This window comes from Alternaria triticimaculans (genome assembly GCF_023758025.1).
Source record: "Alternaria triticimaculans strain BMP 0046 chromosome Unknown scaffold_9, whole genome shotgun sequence".
Classification (NCBI taxonomy): Eukaryota; Fungi; Ascomycota; class Dothideomycetes; order Pleosporales; family Pleosporaceae; genus Alternaria; species Alternaria triticimaculans.
Window position 1 is genome coordinate 1,038,794 of NW_026055966.1, and position 21,356 is coordinate 1,060,149.

The 21,356-nt window shown below is 52.5% G+C and overlaps 8 protein-coding genes across 8 annotated transcripts; 5 read left to right on the forward strand and 3 right to left on the reverse strand.

The window, feature by feature from the left end:
• Positions 1-127: 127 nt before the first annotated feature.
• On the forward strand, positions 128-943 carry J4E78_006779 (uncharacterized protein; the record flags this gene model as incomplete). The annotated part of the gene is made up of 2 exons (XM_049367389.1): positions 128-469; positions 521-943. 2 exons carry the CDS (start codon positions 128-130, stop codon positions 941-943), a joined length of 765 nt encoding a protein of 254 aa, XP_049221136.1.
• Positions 944-3,531: 2,588 nt separating this feature from the next.
• Positions 3,532-5,490, forward strand: J4E78_006780 (uncharacterized protein; the record flags this gene model as incomplete). The annotated part of the gene is made up of 3 exons (XM_049367390.1): positions 3,532-3,709; positions 3,763-4,114; positions 4,164-5,490. The coding sequence occupies 3 exons, from the start codon at positions 3,532-3,534 to the stop codon at positions 5,488-5,490; spliced, it is 1,857 nt and encodes a 618-aa protein (XP_049221137.1).
• A 1,366-nt stretch (positions 5,491-6,856) lies between these two features.
• J4E78_006781 (uncharacterized protein) lies at positions 6,857-7,491 on the forward strand (the record flags this gene model as incomplete). Its single annotated transcript, XM_049367391.1, has 2 exons — positions 6,857-6,862; positions 6,916-7,491. The coding sequence occupies 2 exons, from the start codon at positions 6,857-6,859 to the stop codon at positions 7,489-7,491; spliced, it is 582 nt and encodes a 193-aa protein (XP_049221138.1).
• Positions 7,492-7,870: 379 nt separating this feature from the next.
• On the forward strand, positions 7,871-9,460 carry J4E78_006782 (uncharacterized protein; the record flags this gene model as incomplete). The annotated part of the gene is made up of 1 exon (XM_049367392.1): positions 7,871-9,460. One exon carries the CDS (start codon positions 7,871-7,873, stop codon positions 9,458-9,460), a length of 1,590 nt encoding a protein of 529 aa, XP_049221139.1.
• A 991-nt stretch (positions 9,461-10,451) lies between these two features.
• J4E78_006783 (uncharacterized protein) lies at positions 10,452-11,521 on the forward strand (the record flags this gene model as incomplete). The annotated part of the gene is made up of 5 exons (XM_049367393.1): positions 10,452-10,557; positions 10,616-10,747; positions 10,796-10,811; positions 10,866-11,008; positions 11,061-11,521. 5 exons carry the CDS (start codon positions 10,452-10,454, stop codon positions 11,519-11,521), a joined length of 858 nt encoding a protein of 285 aa, XP_049221140.1.
• A 2,620-nt stretch (positions 11,522-14,141) lies between these two features.
• J4E78_006784 (uncharacterized protein) lies at positions 14,142-14,768 on the reverse strand (the record flags this gene model as incomplete). The annotated part of the gene is made up of 1 exon (XM_049367394.1): positions 14,142-14,768. One exon carries the CDS (start codon positions 14,766-14,768, stop codon positions 14,142-14,144), a length of 627 nt encoding a protein of 208 aa, XP_049221141.1.
• A 1,511-nt stretch (positions 14,769-16,279) lies between these two features.
• On the reverse strand, positions 16,280-17,774 carry J4E78_006785 (uncharacterized protein; the record flags this gene model as incomplete). Its single annotated transcript, XM_049367395.1, has 4 exons — positions 16,280-16,672; positions 16,729-17,282; positions 17,333-17,456; positions 17,520-17,774. 4 exons carry the CDS (start codon positions 17,772-17,774, stop codon positions 16,280-16,282), a joined length of 1,326 nt encoding a protein of 441 aa, XP_049221142.1.
• Positions 17,775-18,610: 836 nt separating this feature from the next.
• On the reverse strand, positions 18,611-19,914 carry J4E78_006786 (uncharacterized protein; the record flags this gene model as incomplete). The annotated part of the gene is given in 4 exon segments (XM_049367396.1): positions 18,611-19,095; positions 19,141-19,656; positions 19,671-19,743; positions 19,909-19,914. The coding sequence occupies 4 exon segments, from the start codon at positions 19,912-19,914 to the stop codon at positions 18,611-18,613; spliced, it is 1,080 nt and encodes a 359-aa protein (XP_049221143.1).
• Between the last annotated feature and the right edge of the window lie 1,442 nt (positions 19,915-21,356).

Sequence of the window (21,356 nt, forward strand, 5' to 3'; positions counted from 1 at the left end):
GTTTTATATAGTCGTAGTGGGTTGCCAGCCTTGTGCTTCATATCGCAAACACCCTTCCATCTCGACCTTTACCTTTTCCAAATTATCATCAAATCCCCATCCTAACGCTATTATATCCGATACAACCATGAGTTCATCGATGCTCTCCAAGGCCTTGCAAGCCATATCCCTCCTGGCATCGACAACCCTGGTCGCCCTCTCGATTGCAACGATCGCTCTCGTCACACACTACAGCGAGTCGATGGACGCCAGCTATCCCGAAGGCAGTCACACATATTACGGACCCGTCGGCTCACCTGCACGCAGGGAGTATTGGGAGGAGTATGACGCCGGAAACAGAGACTTCAACAAAGTGTATCTGCAATATGTGACGAGCAACGACATCTGGGTCTTGGTGAGCGGTTGCGTTGGGTTGGTCGCCGGAGTCGTGGGATGGCTGACAGTGGCGTTCATGATGATGAAGGAGAAGGTATGCCTGATTCTCCCCAACCTCTAGAGGCACTGCTAACAACTCTTCCAGAATCCGAAAACTGCTGGCTCTCGCTTCCCATGGGCACTAGCCTGCTCAATCTTCTTCGGCCTCGCCGCATTCGCCATGTCGCTTACCTCCACTATCATCACCTTCGAGACCAAGAAACGGCTGGAACGCGAGGCATGCGTACCTAGTGCTGCCTACTCATACTACAACCCGTCTTTCGACTGCACGCGCGAACTAGCTGCTTGCAGTATATTCGAGATGCTTTCCAGTGGGTATGATGATCACAGCCAACAGATGTGCGGTGAAGCGCAAGCGAGCAGGAGGATGTTGATTCCCACTTTGGTCTGCGCGGTGGTGCTTGTCAGCACGTGGATTGCGCAGGCTATTGTGAGCAAGAAGGGAGCTGATGCTGAGGCCGACAGGAGGGTACAGGATCTCCAGCAGGTGGTGGAGCAGGGAAATTGAAGACGGCGCATGAGTGTATAAGATATGGTGCTAAGGAAAAAAGTGTAAGGTGCTGCACGGTTGAGAGCCAGGCATGGCCTGCTAACTGCAAACGAGGGTCGGACGTGCGTGATGGCTAGTGTATAGATTATGACGAGATCGTGACAGTGAATCGTTTTAGCTACTCCAAACATGATGTAAAGAACCAACAATGTATAGTCTGACAATGACGTTTGACCTTTGTCGTTTCGTAATAGTCTAAGCTCCTCGATGACCTTGTTGCACGCTGATGTGTGTCGTGCACATGATGTGATGGCTGTCGTTACTCTTTCTCAATTGTATGTCTTCCAGGATTGCCTTGTCGCTCTCGTGGTCCCCTGGAATCGTAGTCATGGAGTGCCGTCTTGTGCTTCGGCCCGTCATGCCTCTGGTTGTAGCTCTGGGGTCGAGATGACCATGGTACGTTGGTAGATGAAAGCTCTGGAATCTAGTTGAGGCCAATTTGTCGTTCGACGACTTGGGGAGAACGTTAATGAGAAGGCTGTCGAAAGATATGCGCAGCGGCGGTAGGTTGGCAACCACGATGCCTACGGAAACTTCCGTCATCGACCAGATAGACAGTGTAACCGACTCGTAGTAAGCCTCTTTCATGCCTTGAAGCCGCTGGAAATCCCAAAGCTTCATGACAGATATGGCTGTACACCTGTTGCTCGTTAGTCTTTGCTCTTGGCTATCATGGGGTCGAGAGTATTACACTAAAGACATGAGAAAGACAGCCCGCACGCTCCACTGCGTACGGTAACTGAGCTGGACAGACCGGAGATATGCGATCGGTGCTGTCGCATACACCAGGTCCGTGATGATGTTGGAAATGGCTTGGGTATATGCAATTCCTATCCGCACTACCGGCGACCAGCACTCTTTGTCGGTGATACGTATGTCCCATCTCGATGCGAGAGGTCGGCAGAGATCAAAGTGTTGTATCACGGGTAGTAGGAAATTAAAGATAGTGACGAAAACGATCGTCGCCTGTCGGAGCCGATTGATGTCAGCGCTTGGGTCATGTCAAATATAGTCGTAGTGCACTCACCCATATGACCCAACGGTATCCCTTTGAGAAATTGAGTGCCAGGAGGTATGTGCAAATGGAAAGCTTCACAATCCACATAGCATAAACATTGAGGAGCTGGCTCGCAAAGACGAGACGGTTCTGGTAGACCATCTTCTCCAGTGTATTCGGCTGCCAAAACGGATCGCTCAAAAGACGGCCCGCACCGTGAAAGGCGGAAACGATGGAAACGGCCATAGCGGAGTTGTTCATCGCCTGTACGAGTTGGTTAGCTACGCATGAACTTCGACCTAGGCTTTTTGCTCACTCACTGCTCCGAGAATCATCAACCAGTCGCTCACTCGCATCCACGGAGATGCTTTGAACCTGATCGTTATTCGCCAACCAGCGAAAACGGTGCTAAACATAACCATGCAGATCGAGACAACAATGAGTTCGAGGTGCGTCGTAGGTAGGTTCTCGGCGCCTTCCATCTTGGTGGCCTATCTGGCACCCGATGCACAGCAGTGAGATCGAAGAATGGAAGATGAAAGCCAACTTCAGCCACATAACGAAACAAGAGAACCATTGTCAAGAGTTCAAGATTACGGACATGTGTCTTTCTCTGCCTAGAAGCATGCATGCCCCAACTGTTCTTCCTGTGTAAACCTTGTCAGCGATTTATCCGTCGCATGCTGAGTACTGGTTCATTGAGGCACAGTACCTCTTGACATGATAGCAGTAATCTCTATCACACGTAAGCCTTCGCCCCGGCCAATTTGTTCGCCTTTTCTTGGCGCGTATGGTGTTTGTCGACTGTTTCTCAGTGGCCACAGGACATTTGCCGGGCCAGGCACTCCAGGGGAGCAGACATCTCGGATATTTTTACCGTTACTTGTGGGTAGGCCATGTCGATACCAAGACACGCATAGCCCGCATATGCATGGCAGGTACCGATGTCAATCGCTGTGTTGGCACCTGCGTGAGTCCGAGGACGTGTGCGTTGGGAAAAGAATTCGATTTCTACATTACACCCGGCGGCTGATGATTGCGTTCTTCTCTTAATTTTCGCCATACGACTGCTAGAGGTGGCATCGATGGAGCTGCATCAAGGCAAGGAAGACATCTGCGGAAGATAGTGTTTTGGGTGAGGCGCATGCGACCTCGGAAGGCTGGTTCTCGCGGAGGAAGACGCGCCGCCGCCGCCGCTTGGCGCCCCACACGTTAACTCTTCGTGATTTGCTCGGCAGGCGCCAAAGTGGGGTTCCTCTGGAAACACGCATCGGAGGGATGCACGATCAGCATTACAACATCAAATGGAGGTCGACACCGAGATGAATACCATGCGAATGCATTTGTTGATACTGGAAACTTGTCGGTCCAGAACGACTCGGATGCAACACACCGCTTGTCACGTGCAGACCGGGTTCAATGATGTTGAGAGCTCTAACCGTCACCCTGGCTAAATCATGGTACTGCTGAGCATTTAATTGTCTCGATGCCCCGGTAAGAGTTGATTCAGTATCGACTCCACCGTCGCTGAGCCTGACGAATCACGACGATGCCATTGCTCAAGTTCAGCTCGCTCGTCGGTCTCATCGGCTTTCTTTCAACAGCCGCAGCGGCGGTAGTGAGCGCTCGGCAGACATCCTCGGAGCCAGGAACTTACGATTACATTGTAGTGGGCGGGGGGCTGAGCGGGCTCGTCGTTGCCAATCGCTTGACTGAAGATGCAGATGGTAAGCACCACGCGCCTCTCAGTAGGATGATTCACCTGACTAACAGCGTCAAGTCTCTGTTCTGATCATTGAGAATGGCGTCATCGACAACAGACCCACGACAAGCGTGCCTTACTTTGCCAACATCAACGCTGAGAACTATTACCCCATTACGTCTGCGCCAGAGCCTTTCATGCAGAACAAGACCTGGATGGTGCATGTAGGTAATGTTGTTGGCGGTGGCTCAGTGGTCAACGGAATGCAATGGGATAGAGGTTCCGATGCAGACTACGATGCATGGGAGCAGCTGGGAAATCCGGGATGGAGCTATGAAGGCCTCGCGAAGTACTTCAAGAAGTCTACTCATTTTGATGGCCCCTCGGAAGCAGTTCGCCAGCACTTCAACATGACATTTGATGCCAATGCGTGTGTGCTCATACCGATTTCGGCTGGGTGATAGCTAACCTGTACATAGATATGGTGACGGTCCAGTCAAAGTATCGATACCGAACTACCAGTACGAGGATTACGTCGACATCATGGCCTCTTTTGTATCCCGGACCGACATACCGCACTCACCGGAGGGTCTCATTAGACCGATTGGCACGTTCTGGACGCCAAACTCCATCGATAATTCCACCAAGCAGCGAAGCCATGCTCGCAGAGCCTACTACGACCCAGTTCAATCACGAAGCAACTTGCATCTTATGACCAATACACACGTGGACGAGATCCTATTCAAAAACGGTACTACGCTCGCGGCAAGTGGTGTCAAGTATACATCGAACACCGGATCCTTAACCGCATCTGTCTTTGCAAAGAAAGAAGTCATACTTGCAGCCGGGAGCGTCTTTACACCGCATCTGCTCATGCTGTCAGGCATCGGTCCAAAGGATGACCTATCCGCTGCCGGAATCGCTGTGAAGAAAGACCTTCCGGCAGTTGGTTCGAACTTCCAGGATCACCAAGCCTTGTACATGCAGTTCAACCTCTCCAATCAGTCCATCCCTAATCCCGACATGCTCGTCACAAAACCCGACCCAGTCTTCAACGCCACAGCTGCCGATCTGTACGAAGCTAATCGTACGGGTCCATGGACCTTTGGACGAGGCAATGCTGTACTCTTTCTTGCATTCAAGGATTTCTCGGACAAGTACGCCAACATAACCGCCCTCATCTCTGAGCAAAATGCCACTACCTACCTACCACAACGCTATTCAAAGATCGAGACCTTGCTGAAGGGCTTCATTGCACAGCGCAAGATTCTCATCGAACACTACCTTTCCGACGACGCGGCCACGGGTGAATACCCGATCCAACCCTGGGGTCGGGCAGCTACTGCAGTACAGAAACCTCTCTCGCGCGGTATGTTGACCCTCAACACCACGCATCCATCAGCAAATCCGATCGTCGTCCGGAACGCATTCCAGAACCCAGTCGATAAATTAGTGCTTGGTGAGCTCGTGCGCTGGAACAGGAAGCATTGGACCACCGCACCCCTGCTGCAGCGCTATGCGCCCGTCGAAGCCGTGCCGGGCGCGCAGTTTCAGACCGACGATGAGATTTTTGACGCGAGCATCAAGGCGGCTGCTTTGAATCCGACGTATGCGCATTCGAGCGGCGCATGTGCGCTGATGCCAGAAGAGTTGGGTGGATGTGTGGACCCGCAGTTGAGAGTCTATGGCGTGGAAGGATTGAGGGTGGTGGACGCGTCGATCTTGCCGTTGATACCGGCGGCGCACCTGCAGGCAACGATGTATGCTGTCGCAGAGAAGGCTGCGGATATCATCAAAGGAGTTTGATCAAAGTTCTTTTTAAGAGAAATCCGATGTCGCGATGCTTGCCATAGAACAGGGATGGTGCGCGCATCTGACGGTCTTCAGGACTGACCGGTGCGTCGCGCCTGGCCGCTGGACGCCTGGCCGGGGGCGGCAGATGGATGCCTGGAGCGCGCCACAGCCGCATTGCTCTGCATGCGTTGCCTCGACACTGCTACTCACATCATTCCATAGTCGAAGATATCCCTAAATAATTCCGTGCCCTTTCTTACGTGTCCGTAGTCTTACCATGGGGCTGTCCTCAAGCACCATCGGCCCACCGGTTGATCCCTTGTACGTGTTTACAGGGCAAGGTGATGAACACTAGCATCACTTTGAACAAAGTACTGATGCAAGTCATTAGGCCAGGTGCTGGGCCTGTTATTGGACGAACTGTATATCTATTCAGAAAACTTCTTGAACGGGCTGCGCAAACTTTTTGAAGCAAAATCAACATGCGATTACGAAGGCGGGCCTCCATGTAAGGTAGTCCGCTCACAACAGGGTCGCTTGCTCACTAAAGCAGATTGGACGGTTGATACCTTCGTTCGCTACCTGGTCCAACGGAATCCCGATGTGCCCCACGAAATCAAGAGGGCCGGACCACTGCTTTACCGGATATTGGTACATTATGGATCATTCCCGTTCCCCGTCGATGAAGACAAACGTGTGACAAGCGGCACCTTCCTTCGCGGCATTTCTATGCTGTCTAAAAACAAGCATCGCGTTCTCTCGCACGAAGTTTCCAGGTGGCAGGGCGGTGAGCCAGTCACCAGAGAAAGAGGCCCAGTAGATGACGTGCGAATATTGTTTCGGAGCATGGCTACTGGTAACTCGCGCACATTCCGAAATCCTGGTCTCCGTTCGGAGGATGACGACGAGGACCTCATCGATGTTCTGTTCAGGCTGGGTGAGAAACTTCGCCAGCGGCGGTCTCCCAAATACGGCTTCATGCGTAAAGACGTTGTGCTAGCTGCCTCTCGGCTTCCCAGTTCGTGCTCGAGAAGCTTGGGAGGATCTGTGTCAGTACACGACTTGGAGATCTTGTTTGATCTCATTGTTTCCTTGTTCAACAGACTGTCTGGCGCTACAGGGCGACCGCTAAACCAGGCAATCGTTGGATGCATCATCGAGGGCTTTAGACAAAATTCGGAAGACATGACCTCCCTCGACTGGCCGACGTTTCGAGACACCATTTTGTCCTCAGTTGTAAGGCAGCCCATGTCATCCTGACTTTGTACAAACGCTCACCAAATACTAGCCCAACCTACTTTTGGTACTAGAAGCAATCATCGAGCAGAGTTTCCGCATCACCCACGACTCTTGGCACGGACTACCGTACGGTCTTGCCATGACAGTATGTGAAGCTGCCTGCAAGTGGAGACACAGTCAGAAGCTGACCCGCAATAGGGCGTCTACAACAGGGTTGCGACATCCAAAACCATCGCTGTAGAGCAGCTCGCGCAACTGTTCCTGATCATGTCTCGCGACTATGACCTGGCGCCATACATTCAAGCCATTGATGTGCAATTACAACCTGGCAGCATTAATTTCCAAGCCGACATGCGGCACATCACCAACATCGCGACGATCTTACAAGCACCGGATCACCTGCTCATTGTACAGACCACGGAAGATACGTCGGAAGCCGCGCATCAATCCACCACGATTTGCGTGTACACAGGCGCGCTTGGAGGACTCCAAATTGACAACTTGGATCCTCCTCGGGTTCGGTTCCTTAGACCTGGAGAGAAGTACTCGATTTTTGGACTTTGCCCTGTACACCGTGTCTTCCAGAAGGCAACGAATGATCCAGAAGATACGTTAGAGGTACTTGCGGAGCAGGATGGCGTGAAGATGACTGCTGGAGCCTTGAGTCTTACTTTGGGCGATTCGCTGCGCCATTTAGAGGTCGATGGACGCTCGATGGCTTTCGAAGGCAAAATCACCGCACTTGAGATATGGAAGGTGGGATATGAAGAATGACCTGGGAAGACACCTTGAAGATGTACGGTAGCAAATGAGCATAGGAAGAACAAGCTTCTTCGCGTTGCTAATAGCTTTCCGGGCGGGGCAGGATCCTAACCGTATGTGGCGTAGCGCAATGCAAACTTAGAGTGAAAATGCCTCCGACCCTCTGGTTTCCCCCGCACCACCAATCCGCTACGAGTAAAATGACGTGCTCCGTGGCAAGCTGTGCGAAATGCGCCAGAAGTGTAATGATCGCTGACTCGCCTGCGAATTATGGGTATCGCGCTCGTGCTCAGTCGGGAAGTAAGCTTCGCCATGAAAAGCTTCCATGCGCCAGCTCTGAGCTTCAGCTCTTACATCGCATCGCATCACTGCGATAGACCTCGCTCCAACAATGACGACTACCGACCCTGAGAAAGATCCTCATGATGTCGCGGCGGCATCGCCCGAATCCCTGGACCGGATACCATCTCATCTCGTGAACGAAGATCGCCTTCGACGCTCCCTCAGTGCCAGGCAGGTGCAAATGATAGCCATCGGAGGCACCATCGGAACTGGACTCTTTCTCGGGACTGGCAAAGCTCTCGCAACTGGCGGACCAGCTTCGCTACTCATCTGCTACTCGATCGTCGGCTTCATCGTCTTCTGCACTATGCTATCTCTTGGCGAAATGGCTGCCTTCGTCCCCGTCGCAGGCTCCTTCTGCACATTCGCCGGTCGTTACGTGGATGATGCGTTTGGTTTTGCCTTGACGTGGAATTACTGGTTCAACGATGCTGTCAGCACGGCGGCCGATCTTGTCGCGTTGCAGTTGCTGATACAATACTGGAGCGACAGCGTCCCATGGTATGCTGTTGGCATAGCCGTATGGGTGCTGATCGTGTTGGCGAACATCATCAACGTCAAGGCCTACGGCGAGCTGGAGTACTGGTTGAGTCTTTTGAAGGTGGTAACCATCGTCATCTTCATCATCCTGAGCATCGCAGTCAATGCTGGTGCCAATACCGACCATGGATACATTGGAGGCAAATTCTGGACCGCTGGAGATGCGCCGTTTGTCGGTGGCATTGGAGGCTTCGCATCCGTTTTCGTGACTGCATCGTTCGCCTACGGTGGAACCGAGTCCATCGCAATCACCGCCGGAGAGACGCGCGATCCAGCACGCGTGCTTCCAAAGGTCGTGAAGAACGTCTTTTGGCGCATCTTGCTCTTTTACATCCTCACAGCCATCATGATTGGATTCAACATACCGTACGATTATCCCGGTCTCTCGACGAAGTCATCGCGTACATCTCCTTTCACCATCGCATTCCAGATGGCCGGTTCGAAAGCGGCTGGATCGTTCGTCAACGCAGTGGTCCTCACCAGTGTCATATCTGCAGGCAACCATGCCCTCTACGCTGGCTCGCGCCTGTTGTACACGCTCGGAGCAAACGGACATGCGCCCAAAGTCTTCACGAAGCTGACGCGATACCAGGTTCCGTGGATCGCTGTGTTGACGACTAGCTTGGTGTCCATTGTCCTATTCTCCCTTTCTTTTGTCGGATCAGGCCAGCTGTGGACATGGCTACAGAACATTGTGGGCGTCTCAAACCAACTGAGCTGGATATGCATCGGCATCTCTTCGCTGCGTTTCCGCGCAGGTCTCAAAGCCCAAGGAAAAGAACACCTGCTACCCTTCCGAAACTGGATGTACCCTTGGGGCCCTTACATCTGCGTCTTCCTAAACATCTTCATTGTGCTAGTGCAGGGATGGTCGTCATTCAGCCCCAAGTTTGCCGCCGTGGATTTCGTTAGCTTCTACCTTGAACTTCCCATCTTCCTATTGATGATCGTCGGCTGGAAACTTCTGAAGAAGACCAAGTTTAGGAAAGCGAGCGAAACGGATCTTGAGACCGATGTCTATACGAAAGAAGACATGGAGCCGGTTGATAAGGGTTGGAAAGGGAGGAGCAAGAGAATTGGCACCTGGTTTTGCTTTTGAGGACCCACCTTGCGGCTCAGTACGAGCCTGGGGTCCTGGCCATGCTATACATATATACGAAGAAGCATGTCTTTCTGTACAAGTTCCTCAGGACACACCTAAGAGTTTTCCTTGTCTTTCAAGATCACGCGCTAAAAAGACGATTGCTGGCGAACGTACTTTGACTTCAAAAAGATGGATCGATGTGCGCCATCCGGTTGCAGCACCTTTACCATCAATGCGACGAACCGTTCCAACGAGGTTTCATGTGGCGTCGAAGGGTTCATGTATTGTATGCCTCGGCTGGCGCGTAGCTAGTAGGCCGACTGATGCATATTTTAGCATCCGCTGCGATTTGGGGCGGAAGGATGAGCTCGGAGACACAGACCGTGCCTGCATCAGCTCGGCGTTGAGATGACCAGATATTGCAAGGCATCGCTGCACAGTTTCACAGAGCGACGACCGCACTGCAGCCCTGTATCGACCGGCGAGTTTTGCCCGCACATTGAGATCCCTATCGCAGAGATTTGCGGAAGGCTGCATGCACAACCTAGGATTAGGAGGCTCCCAGCCCCGCCACGACGGAACGCCTGCTTGGCAGGCGCCAACCAAACCATGAATGGACTAAGTCGCACTTTATCCGCCTCTCAAACCCCCGGCCCAACGCTGCCCGTGCTCGAAGGCTACGCCCCGCATATCCCCTAAACCTCAATCGTGTTTCTGTGCCTCATGCACCCACTCACAGCCGTCGAACACGACCAGGATGTCGTGATAGTCGGGCGTATCTAAAATGACACGATGGTTGGGGTCCAAAAGACAAAACCCACTTTGCGACGAGGTCGCGGACCTTGAGAGTGTCTCTGTCGCTCTCCTTCCACCGACTTGAGCAGTGCATGCGCTGGGTGCTCTGGTGCTCTGTCCCATACGACACTTTTTACACATCGCCATGTTTTCTTTCCTCTTGCGAATGGTCTCTATCAATGTCGCTGCTGCGGCACTGATACATGCCCCAATGCCTGCACCCACAGCTCCTGCAATGCTCCCAAGGCAAGGCCCTGCAAATGGCATCGTGGTTATGGGATACGAGCTCATCGGCACGCAAGACGATAAGCCGGTCTGTAAGTACACTGGCATGCGAGCTCGAGCTCGAGGTGCGCTTATCTGACCTGGCAATAGGGTCGATCAAGACATTTCCTCAGTCCGACGGCTACCTTTTTACAACAGGCAGCCTGTATCAGTCGTGCAAAGCGTCATCCGCTTTCGAGGTTGATGGAACCACCACGACCTCCCCCTTACCGAAGACAGGTTGTGAGGCATGGACAAGCTGCTCACATACGACGGTGTATGGGTCTGGAGGTGTAACTAGTACCTGGTAAGTTCAGCTGCATGTCTCGCGTAGACTCGGCCACGTTAACCAGCTGGACAGCGACGGAGACTATGGGCTTTGCTACTCGGACATCATGTTCACCACTTTTGGCGCTTCCGACGCGTACACGCGTATCTACTGCGATTGGACAGGCAGCCATCCGTTGATGTCGACGACACTTTACCAAGCGCTTCCGGCCAATGGTACGTGACATTGCGCAAACGCTATATTTGACTTATTATTGACGTGTTGTAGTGGACTCAACGTCAGTCGCGTCCCAACAGGCAGCGTCCAGTACACCTGCATCGAATAGCAATCCGTCAATCTCGGCACCTACCCCATCCTCAACGTCGAACTCGGCCGGCGAGCAGAATCAACCTCCTGCTGGAATCAGTGGTTCAATCAATACATCCATAATCGCGGGTGCCGTCGTCGGAGGGCTTGCGGTTATCGCATTCGCCGGTGTCGCTATCTTCTACATCCTCAAGCGCTCCAAGCGCCACTCCGCGGGGACTGCTGTCCCGTCGAGCGACGGTGATTCTATGAATCCGTATGGCACGCCAGAAATGACTAGAGACGGATACCCTGATGCGGAGGCGTATGCGCATACGGCGACAAAACACGGACACACCATAAATGGAGGCGAACTCGATGGGCAGCATGGCACCGCAGAATTGGGTGGCGTCCCGCTTCACGAAGCAGAGGACCGGCGATGAGAAAGGAAGGCGGGAAGGAGCGCAGAGTAGGCCATGAAAGTGGCCAAGAGGGCAGCGGTGTAGTATTGTATGCAAATGCCTCGGCAGTGATGCGTCGTCTGGTCGGCTTACGTACCGCTGCTAGTTCGCGACTCAAGAGCATTCGAGTGAGACAATCAGCCAATGTCTCAAGACGAAGTCGCCCCGTGGAAATGAATGGCAGCGCACCTACCGGTCGCACGAAGCATGCACTCCTTACTTTGAGTCTATGTTCGACAGTCAGCAAGGCAGCATCTGCGCACTGCGACTAATACTGGCCCTACTGACCCCGAGTCAGCGCCCCGAAGTGGCAGTGCTGCTGCGCTCATTCTCGATTTGGTCCCCGCAAATCAAAGCGGTGCTGACATGATCCGGCAATTTAGCCGCTCCATAGGCCAGCCTGCTCACCACATCAACACCGACAAATGTAGATGCTGCGCATACAGCTGACATGAATCAGATTCTGTCCAGTTGCTGTGGTTCTTTTCGTACATGCGCTACACGATAGGGGGCTGTAGTCCTTCATTTCCTGCAATGGTATCCATCGACGTATATCTCACAGTATGATAGGGTACAGCCACGGACGTACGTCTCTACCGAGGTTTGACCGAACGCAGGTCTTTGAGACTGTGGGTAGTCGGTGACACTAGCACTCAATACGAAGTGATTCTAGGGACTTCATTTCTTCGAGACTGTTGACTCTGTCTCTCTTGCTTCGACTTTGCTTTCTCTTCTTCATCGCGAGCGCCTGCTTCCACCTACTTCAACATTCACTGCCAAGAGATCAGGATGCCTTGCTCCAGCCTGTCTCATCGCATACTCTTCATAAGCTCCATCCTACTCTTGGTCGCATCCATCGGCACCCTCGGTCTGACTGGTCATGCGAAATGGCTTTTGGTTCAATACTTCCCCGCTGACGCTTGGTACATCTGGAGAGGAACAGATGGGACGTATGACGAGCAGCAGACGACCCAGCAGTGGATCGCTGTTGACTACAACGAAACATATGACAGACTTGCCGTTGCGAGAGCGGTGTTAGCCATCGTCGCAAGTGTATTGAGTATCTGGATCATGCGAGCGAAACCCAGAGCTATAATGGAAGAAGATACACAGGTACTATTCTTCGTGATGGCTGTATTTTGATCAGTGCTTACAACGCATCCAGAACTCGCAATATCCCTTTCGAGGCAATATCGTGTACATCACAACTGTGGTACTCGCAGTCGTATCCTTCGCCAGCACACTTGCATCCGCGATATGGTCCACCATCTTGCATTACCAGTCATCGAAGCGTTGTCAAATACCGACAGTGCTGACCAAATACAACGACGAATTCACATGCACGCGTGAGCTAGCGACCTGCGTTATGCTGCCCGTCATACGGACAACGGATGATGCGGCAAGGAGGCTGGCGTGTGTTGAGACTGTAAGACTAAATCAAGAAAATAAATTGGAAGGCCGGATGCTGACTGTCGTGATGTATAGAAAACTGTTCGGTGGCTGCTAGTCCCCATGCTCGTATTGGGGTTGGCATTAGTCGTCGGATATGCTGTGCAGATCTGGTATCTTAGGAGACGAGCCGTTCTCGAGCGGAGAGCAGAAGATAAGACTGCTGTGCTGGAGAAGGCAGACTAGCTAGCCAAGGTGTGATGCTATCAGCTGGCTCAAGACATTGCTATGCAACGTTTCCAGCAAACATCTTGCTTCGTATAAACTACATCGTGGATCCCAAGCAGAATCATCTTCAGTATGGATCTCACTCAACTTCCCACTGAGGTCTTCGAGATGAGCCTTGCGATGTTGCCCATCAAGGATCTGCTGCGCTGCGAGCGCGTCTCAAAGGCTTGGTGTGACTTGATCAGGGACGGACAAAACACCTCAAAGACTTTATTCCGATACAGCAAGTCTGCAAAAAAGCAAAAGAGTCCAAGCAAAAGAAAGCGCTTCATAGAGAGGACGTGGAACACACATCGTGCTAACCATCCCACCAAGACGGAAGCACTCGCGAACTGCATCGTGCATCCTCAACTGAGTCACTTCGGGCGACCAAGATTTTGCTCCATCGCCGCTTTCGACAGCCCAGATATCGGATTTGTCGATCGCTGGAGCCTTCTTGATACTGTGAACAGCCGAAACGGATGGCCCAATCCGACTGCATCATGGCGAACCATGTTCATGACCTGGCCTCCGCTCACGGAGATCGAGTTTCACGTCAGCTACAGACTACACGACGGCCGACCGTACCAGCGAGATAGTAAAATCAACAAGATTTATGAACCTGAAGGTATTACGTTGAATCATTTCTTCTACGCGCTTTCAAGTTCTGCAAAGCGAAAGCCATGCCCCCCTAGTAAGTCGATGATGGCATGGACTCGCGAGTGGCCAAAGTACTGGGTTACGACCATGTACAGAGGTGTGAGATTTCACATTATTCCTGCTATTGGTATGGAAGATGACGAGCTGGATAGCACTGGAGAAGAGGCATGATTGCTGTGGACGATGGATGTATTGAGGACTTATCAACTGCCATTCTGTAGGTACAATCATAACGTGTGAATAGTCTGCATTACAATTATTGCGTGAGATAAGATCTACGACTCGATCATGCCATCTGCCCCCTAACTGCACCAGGTAGCGCCAAGCTCGAATGGGTGTCCGCCATGAAAGCCGCCGGGTTGGCTTCGATCATGCTAACATGGAAGCCCTCGCCCGAATCCTTTCCTTCAACCATAACACCAGTCGTGAATGGGCCCTTGATGCATCCTGCGCCGTTTCTAACCGTCTCGCTTCCCTCTACCAGCTCCGGGTTTGGGAACGAGATCCTGGGTGGTCCACTAGCACCGCGCGCGGCCTCGTGGATGTGCGTTGCCGTAGTCGCGGGGGAGTCGAATTCGCCTTGGAAGTTGTGCAGCGTAATGTTGTAGCAGATCATGTTGGAAGCGCTGTTGATGCCGAAGTTGAAGGTGCCGGATGCGCCGGCGAGACCACCGGTTGGTTCGGTGCCGTTGACGACCTCCTCCGGGACGGCATGAACGAAGTGCGTTGAGGAGAAAGCGAACAGTTGCTGAGCATCGATAGCGTTGGCTGCGACAGCGTCTTTACCGGTCAGGTCGATGTTGATCTGTAGCTGCATGTGACCATTGCCGATGTCGAGAGGTGATGCTGCGACTGGAGCGGCGGTTGCGCCAAGCGCCAGGCTCGCAATGGTGACGAATACGGCGGTATACATTATGGTGTAATGAGTTGCAAGAAACGTGTATCGTAAAAAAAAGTGTGCGGTAAATGTCTTGTCAAAAGAACGTGTGGAAGAGAAGCGAAAGAAGCGAAAGTATGAATGAGTGTGTTTGAGAAAGGACTGGTCAACAGCGAATTATTCCTACCGAGCCTCACATAGCGCCCCTTCCATCTGGTTATATACTCGCCACATGTGGTGATACAGCGTACGTGGATGCCTTAGCACCAAGGCTTGTCCAGAAATTTGAGGCACCTGTGTAACGCGTGCTGAGTTTCGCGCACCTTGGCCAACACCAACAGCCGACTCGGCGCCTTGGAAGCATCAGGCCTCAACGCATGCTGTAAACATTCAGCTCGAACGAATGATCGGGTTGCGAAGTGCACATCCCGAATTAGCATGAGCATGGGTGCAAAAGTTGATGAGCCCAAGGTACGCATCGCTAATTTGTCGCGGGTTTTCGTTCGCCAAGTGCGCAAAACATACGATGCTGATGTCTTGGACAAAAGCGGATTGCAGCCGGCCGAGATTTGATGTCTATTCTCGTGCTAATCTTCTCGCGATTCGCTACTTGTGAGCTACCTACTGTTGCTCGGAATCCATGCCGTCCGGAAGGAAGGGCACGCGTGAAAGGCCGTTCGAGTAGGATATCATCTGCACGACTTCGTGAACAGCATGCCAACAATGGGTCGGCTATCGCAACGCTAACAATTGGAGCAAGACGTCTGGGATGCTGTTTGTTGTCAAGCTATTCACGCTCTTTCAAGGGCTGCCCAGATGAGATTGGTTCTTCGAGACACGGGCGCGTGCTGTCGAAGACGAGAGGATTAAAGGACACGGCGACGCTGCAGCAGCCTGGAGCCAGGTAGGGGTCTAGGGCTCATTGAAGGACTTTATTACATACATTTCGAGGATGGTGGTCTGACTGTGCGTACTGATGATGATTGAAGCGCGTATACGGACTGGAAGCAGTCATGACGTCATATCTAGGTAGCTTCCGAGATTGGCCCGAGCCACTGAGGAGGAGACCTCTGATCGTCTCATCACCTGGGCACATTTCAATGCTCGCGCATCGCGAATACACGCCCTCAGCATCTGAGCATCATTCCAAGACAGAGGCTCCGGCTTCTTCGATGGTATGTGTTCCCGACGCGATTGTACGCCCGCGAAGGGGTTTGGTGCAATGACCGCCGGTTTCAGCCACTACCCGACTCCAGTTTCATGATTCTCTTGGATCTGGACTTCTCTGCTCTTCGACACATTCAGTTCATGATTTCTGCCCTCCACAATGCTTCACTACATTGTTTAGCGATAGTCTCTCATAGAGAGATATCACAAATACAAGAGACGGAAGGGATGTGAGACTTCTCGGCGCAGAGGTCAAGATCGAAGGGAACTGTGCTTTGCGCTTCATCAAGTCTTGATGGTATTCATTACGTATGTATTTATACACTATAAGAAGTGAAGCAGGTCTTGGTATCATAAAGCAATCATCCTCTCGCCCCCAACTAAATTCCAGCACCAGCACCCGGGAACTTGGCAAGCAAAGACTTGTCGTACTTGGCAAGATCAGGGCAGCCAAGCTTCGCAAGGATGGGGTTCAGCGCATCAGTCAACTTCTGCACAGCAAGCAGAACATTACCGAGGAGACCCTTCAAGATATCCGGGCTGGCGGAGTTGACAGCCTGGAATGCGAAGCACATGAGGTTGTTGTCTTCGAGCAGGGTCTCGGCATTGAAGACACCACCAGTGAGATCGGCGATGTTGACACCGGTGAAGGTGTTGGGCTCGCCTGTGTTGCCACCTACGACGGCCATGTAGGGAAGTGCTTGGAGTGCGCCTACGGCGTCGAGTGTGAAGGCTGCGATTCCGTAGTCATCACCGATAGCGCGGCGGTACCACTGAGGTAGGTGTTAGTATATTTCGACCGCTGATGATGCATACAGAGCAAACTTACGTTCTCAGGAATCTTCTCCTGGCCACGAGCCCACTTGAAGCTGCCTTTCTGTCCTGTGACGCCTTCGAACGACTTCAGGGTTTCTCCGTCGAGATAACCTGATGGGTACTCTGCGGAGTGGTTCGAGAAGAAGTGGAAGGTGAACAGGTAGGTCGCAGTGTTGATGGCGTAGTGGGTCAGAGGCCCAGCCCAGTAGTGTCCGTTGGTGGCGACGGAGTTGTTGTATCTAGAGCCACGGAAAGGATGCATGACAGTGAGGTCGTAGCCGTTCGGACCGATAGGCATGGCCATTAATTCCTCAAACTGAGGGAGGTTGAGGGATACTGGGTTGCCGTTCTTGTACAGGTCCTCTCGTGTGGGAGAGCAATCAGCCTCGAAACGGTTGTGTGTCCCGCTCATACCCTGCGGCTTTCCGACGAGACCAAGTCCCGTGGTGAGTCCACCAAGCAGACCCCCGCTGGGCGGGCCACCGATGGAAGACGAGACAATGTCGCCGCCCATGACGGTAGCAAGGACTGACAGGAAAGCGGAGAGCTCAAGACCCATACCGAAAACTACGGCGCTGTGAGCGATTTGGCTGACGATCCAATGGCAACATGCGTACCTTCGTTCGATGCAGTTGTCAATTGCGTGACGGAGGCGATTCCATTGCGGGGGAGATAGCCATGGTTCGCCATGACGTTCAGACCTGGGCATGGTCCGCGAAGGTCGTTCTTGCCAGGTGCAATCTGTAGGTGGACGTGTTAGAAATTGATGCAAGAACAAGTCTTCCATCCCAAAAGTCCACCTACATAACGGTGTTCACCCGTGGTGCTGATACGTTGAGCATCCGCATCGAAGCCCGGTGGTAAGATGCTAGCACCAAGTTGTCGCTTGGCCAAATTGGCCGGCATCTTCTCGACCGCTCTGGTGATTTTTGCCGCCAGCTCTGTGATCTCTGCGAGCCCCTCATCGCTGAGATCAGCAGGGAGGTTGTTGAGGAGGTTGGCGGGGAAGGCAAGTACTGCCGATGTAAGGAGCGTAGCGCATAGAATGGATGCCTTCATGCTTGCGACTGAAACTATACAAAGACTAAGGAGCGTATGTATCGGTGACGGGTGAAAAGCAATTTGGCAGTTGAAGGTCTATTATATGCGAACAGTCTGAGGTGTTCACAGCGAATGACATGAACGCCACCAATCAACCATGGCGAATTTCGTAGCGGAAGTTTAATTCAGGAGTGGTGTGCCTGATCATCGTGCTGAGATCATGTACGTCGCTGATGAAATGGCAAACCTTCTGCGCGAGCGTAGAACAATGACTCTGTTCTACAAATGAACGACCGACAGAAGGGCCGAAGTTAGGAAAAGAGAGTGGTGGTGCAGCCTTGAACATGCGCCTGACGTGCTAGAGACATCGACTAAGATATCGACTAGCATCGGTCGGCTTATCACGTCATTTTCGATTGGTCGGTAAAGCATTCCGATGTTGTCGGTCGCAAGGGCGACAAGGCCCCTGATGCGCGCATAGTGCGATCTGGGATCCGGGGACGCTAGGCGTTGTCATGGTGGTGGGCGTGCAGTGGCGCTACCTGGGAACCTGCCGCAGCGTGGAGGCGGGCCTGTAGATCAGATGCCGCTAGCCGGAAGGGAGCGGAGCCAGGAACCGGGCAAAGGCGAATGAGAAGGCTCCGACGAGACTCGGTCTTCAGGGTCCTCTTGCCTCTCATTACTCATGTTCTGAATGCTCGAAAGAAAGTAATGCGATGGCTAGGATAATTAACAAGACTCGTCAGTAGTCATAGAGAACGGACTCGGGGTGATGCCGATTCGCGGCCGAGAATTGGTGAGCAAACATCTTCGTTATGGCATTATTCGTGATTATCAATTACCCGTAAGCTCCATCACAACCTCCGTATGTCTTCTATGTGCGTCTGAATATGGTCTGCCAAGGGCCAATCGTCACCGTGTAGGTGCGCCCGTGACATGGACTCTGGCAATGACTCGGGTGTTGCAGCCGAAACCCTTCCAGTCTTCTCGTCAACAATGAGATCGTCCAACTCAATGTAACCCTCCTTGGGGCCACGCTCCAGGTCGTCGTCTTTGAATAATGAATCTGTGCTCGTGTTCTCTAGTGTACGTGATGTGTTCTTGTTCAATCGTCGTGCACTTTGATTCGCAAGTGTGCTTGCGTTGTTGGAAGGGTTGGAAGGAGTGCTTCCAGTTCCAGTAGATTTCGATTTGTTGCTTCGGTTGGTTGAGTTGTGGTAATGTGAGATGGCCGTATTGACCGCTTGCTTGAAGAAGACACGGAGTACCGGGATGGACGTGGCAACGACTGTCATGGCAGTGTCTGCTGTTGACCAAATGACGGAGTTATACGCTTGGTCTGCTTTGGTTAGCTCGTTTCAGATAGAGAGCTTCAATAGCTTACAGGAAAGATCCTGGGTCTGGAGCTGTTCGACGTATCTGGCTCGGAGAATAGAGGTGACTCCCGCCAAGATACCCAGACTCATGGCAACACCAACTCCGATCTTCTCCGCGGTGCGCATCTGTAGATTCCAGAGGACCTTCCAAGGCAACAATGCTAGAGAAATATCCATGATGGCAGCCCATATAGCCTGGAATCTTCCGTATATTACGGAAGGCTCCTTGTCGATACATGTCCCGGGAAGGATATCAACAAAGGTCTTCGTTATTGGCTTGCACAGTACCCAGGGGAGGACAGCAACTGGTATCGCGAATAAGGCAAGGGTAGCGATAGCGAACCAAACGTAGGCCTTAAGCCATCCGTCAGTCAACCGAAGCAAAGTGAGCCCGAACGAGATCTTGCTAAGAATGATGCCCGTGATTGAAAAGGTGAGCGCGGATGCGCCATAGTACGTGATACGTTCGAAGTGGCTGAAGTCAACTAGCGAGAAGGTCAGAGATATGTTAATTGAAGTCTTCTCTGCGAAGTCTTACTGTCGAGCGCATGCTTTCCAAAACCGAGGTTGATGCTGAGTTGGTTCAAGATGAGTTGACCAAGGAGCATAAACTGTGGTGCATCAGCCATCCGTGATTCACTTCGATCTTTCGACTTACTTACCCAGCTGATAATGAGTACAATGTCGTCAAACCAGAACTTCTTTTGGGAACGACGGATCCAACAGCGAACAACCAGGAAGGCGAAAGAGACTCCACCGAGTGACCATGTCGAGACGGCCATCAACATCGAGTGCGACTCACTCGGGTCGCTGCGCCAGTTATCAAATTGGGTAGACATCTTGATCGCGCTCACGGGGGACCGAGGAGTCGGATACGATGGGAACGTCCTGTCGGTATAGGTATATTAATGTCCCACGGAGTTCCATCCAAAAAGGGCTGCGTTCCTCCGGGATGAGGGTGCAATCTATAGGTAAGGATGCTCCGCGGATGTCGAAATGTAAGGCACAAACTATACGATAGGCTAGTGCCTGAGACTCTTCCGCATGCCAGGGTGCGGCGAAGATCTCGCCGAGCTCGATCGCAGAAGCTACCGCGATATCGTGTTTGTCAGGTATGCAATTCAGTGGAAGTTTTATGCTTATTTGCCCAAGACCATCTCAAAGATGTGGGTATTCGCTGGTCAAACCTCGTCTCGGTGCGAACGTTTCTGGTACGTGCTTTGGGCTTGTCTGACTCGGGCCTGAAGCAAGAGCCGGTAAGCATCAGGTCGGCGTGCATCCTCGTCATTTTCCAGATATGTGGCCAATCGCGGTTTTTGCACTTCGCATTGGCTTGGGTGAACGACGGCGGAGATCCCCTCCACTTCGCCGCTTGGTGCGCGCGCTAACAACGGGCCCGTCTGTCCCGGCAGCCATACCATCGCGGTTTTCAGGTCATGAGCGGGACTTGTGTAGATTGATGCCAGGGTGCATTCGATTGTAGTCGCAAATCTTGTTCTCAAGCAAGAGTGGGTCGGCTTCCACTGTCGCACTAGGGCCAGCGCGCGGATAGACTAATGCTCGGTCATCACCCTTTATTCTGATAAAGTTCGATGAATGCCGAGTGCGCAATCGACAGCCGCGGTTTTGGACGATCTGGAACATGCCGCGCTCGGACTTATCTTGGGGCTGCTGATAAACCTATGACCACGAAGGCAACGGGAGGAGGTTGGACCCAGCAACATCGCACCTAGTCTGATGAGTATGCGCTGGGCAAACGTTGGCAGGGGTTGCGGTAGGCAAGTCAAATACCCCCAATGCAGCAACGTAGCGATATCGCAGCCACTGCAAACGTAGTCGCATGGCAGCAACATGCTGTGGCAACATTGCGCAACGAAGTTGCGGCCAACTGCTCATAAAGATGTTCATTCATAGGGTGACTGTTTCCGCCCACATGAGATAGTGTTTGTGGTTTAGTGAGTGAGGTGCCAACGGCAGATCAGCCACTTCGACGTACCTAGTAGGCTGCGCGTGTGTCTGCGCCTCTTTCACAAATGGCAGCAATGTGCCTGTCGTCACGATGGTTGCTACCCAAGACCCCGCATTCATCGTTAGCAACGAGCCAATCGATACAAGAGTGTGACGCATCGTGATCTGGACTGGTGATGTTGGTTTTGGTGTAGGTTCAAAGACGAGGCGAACAGCCTTGCACAGCTAACTGTCGCTTGCCTTACCGCAAGTGGAC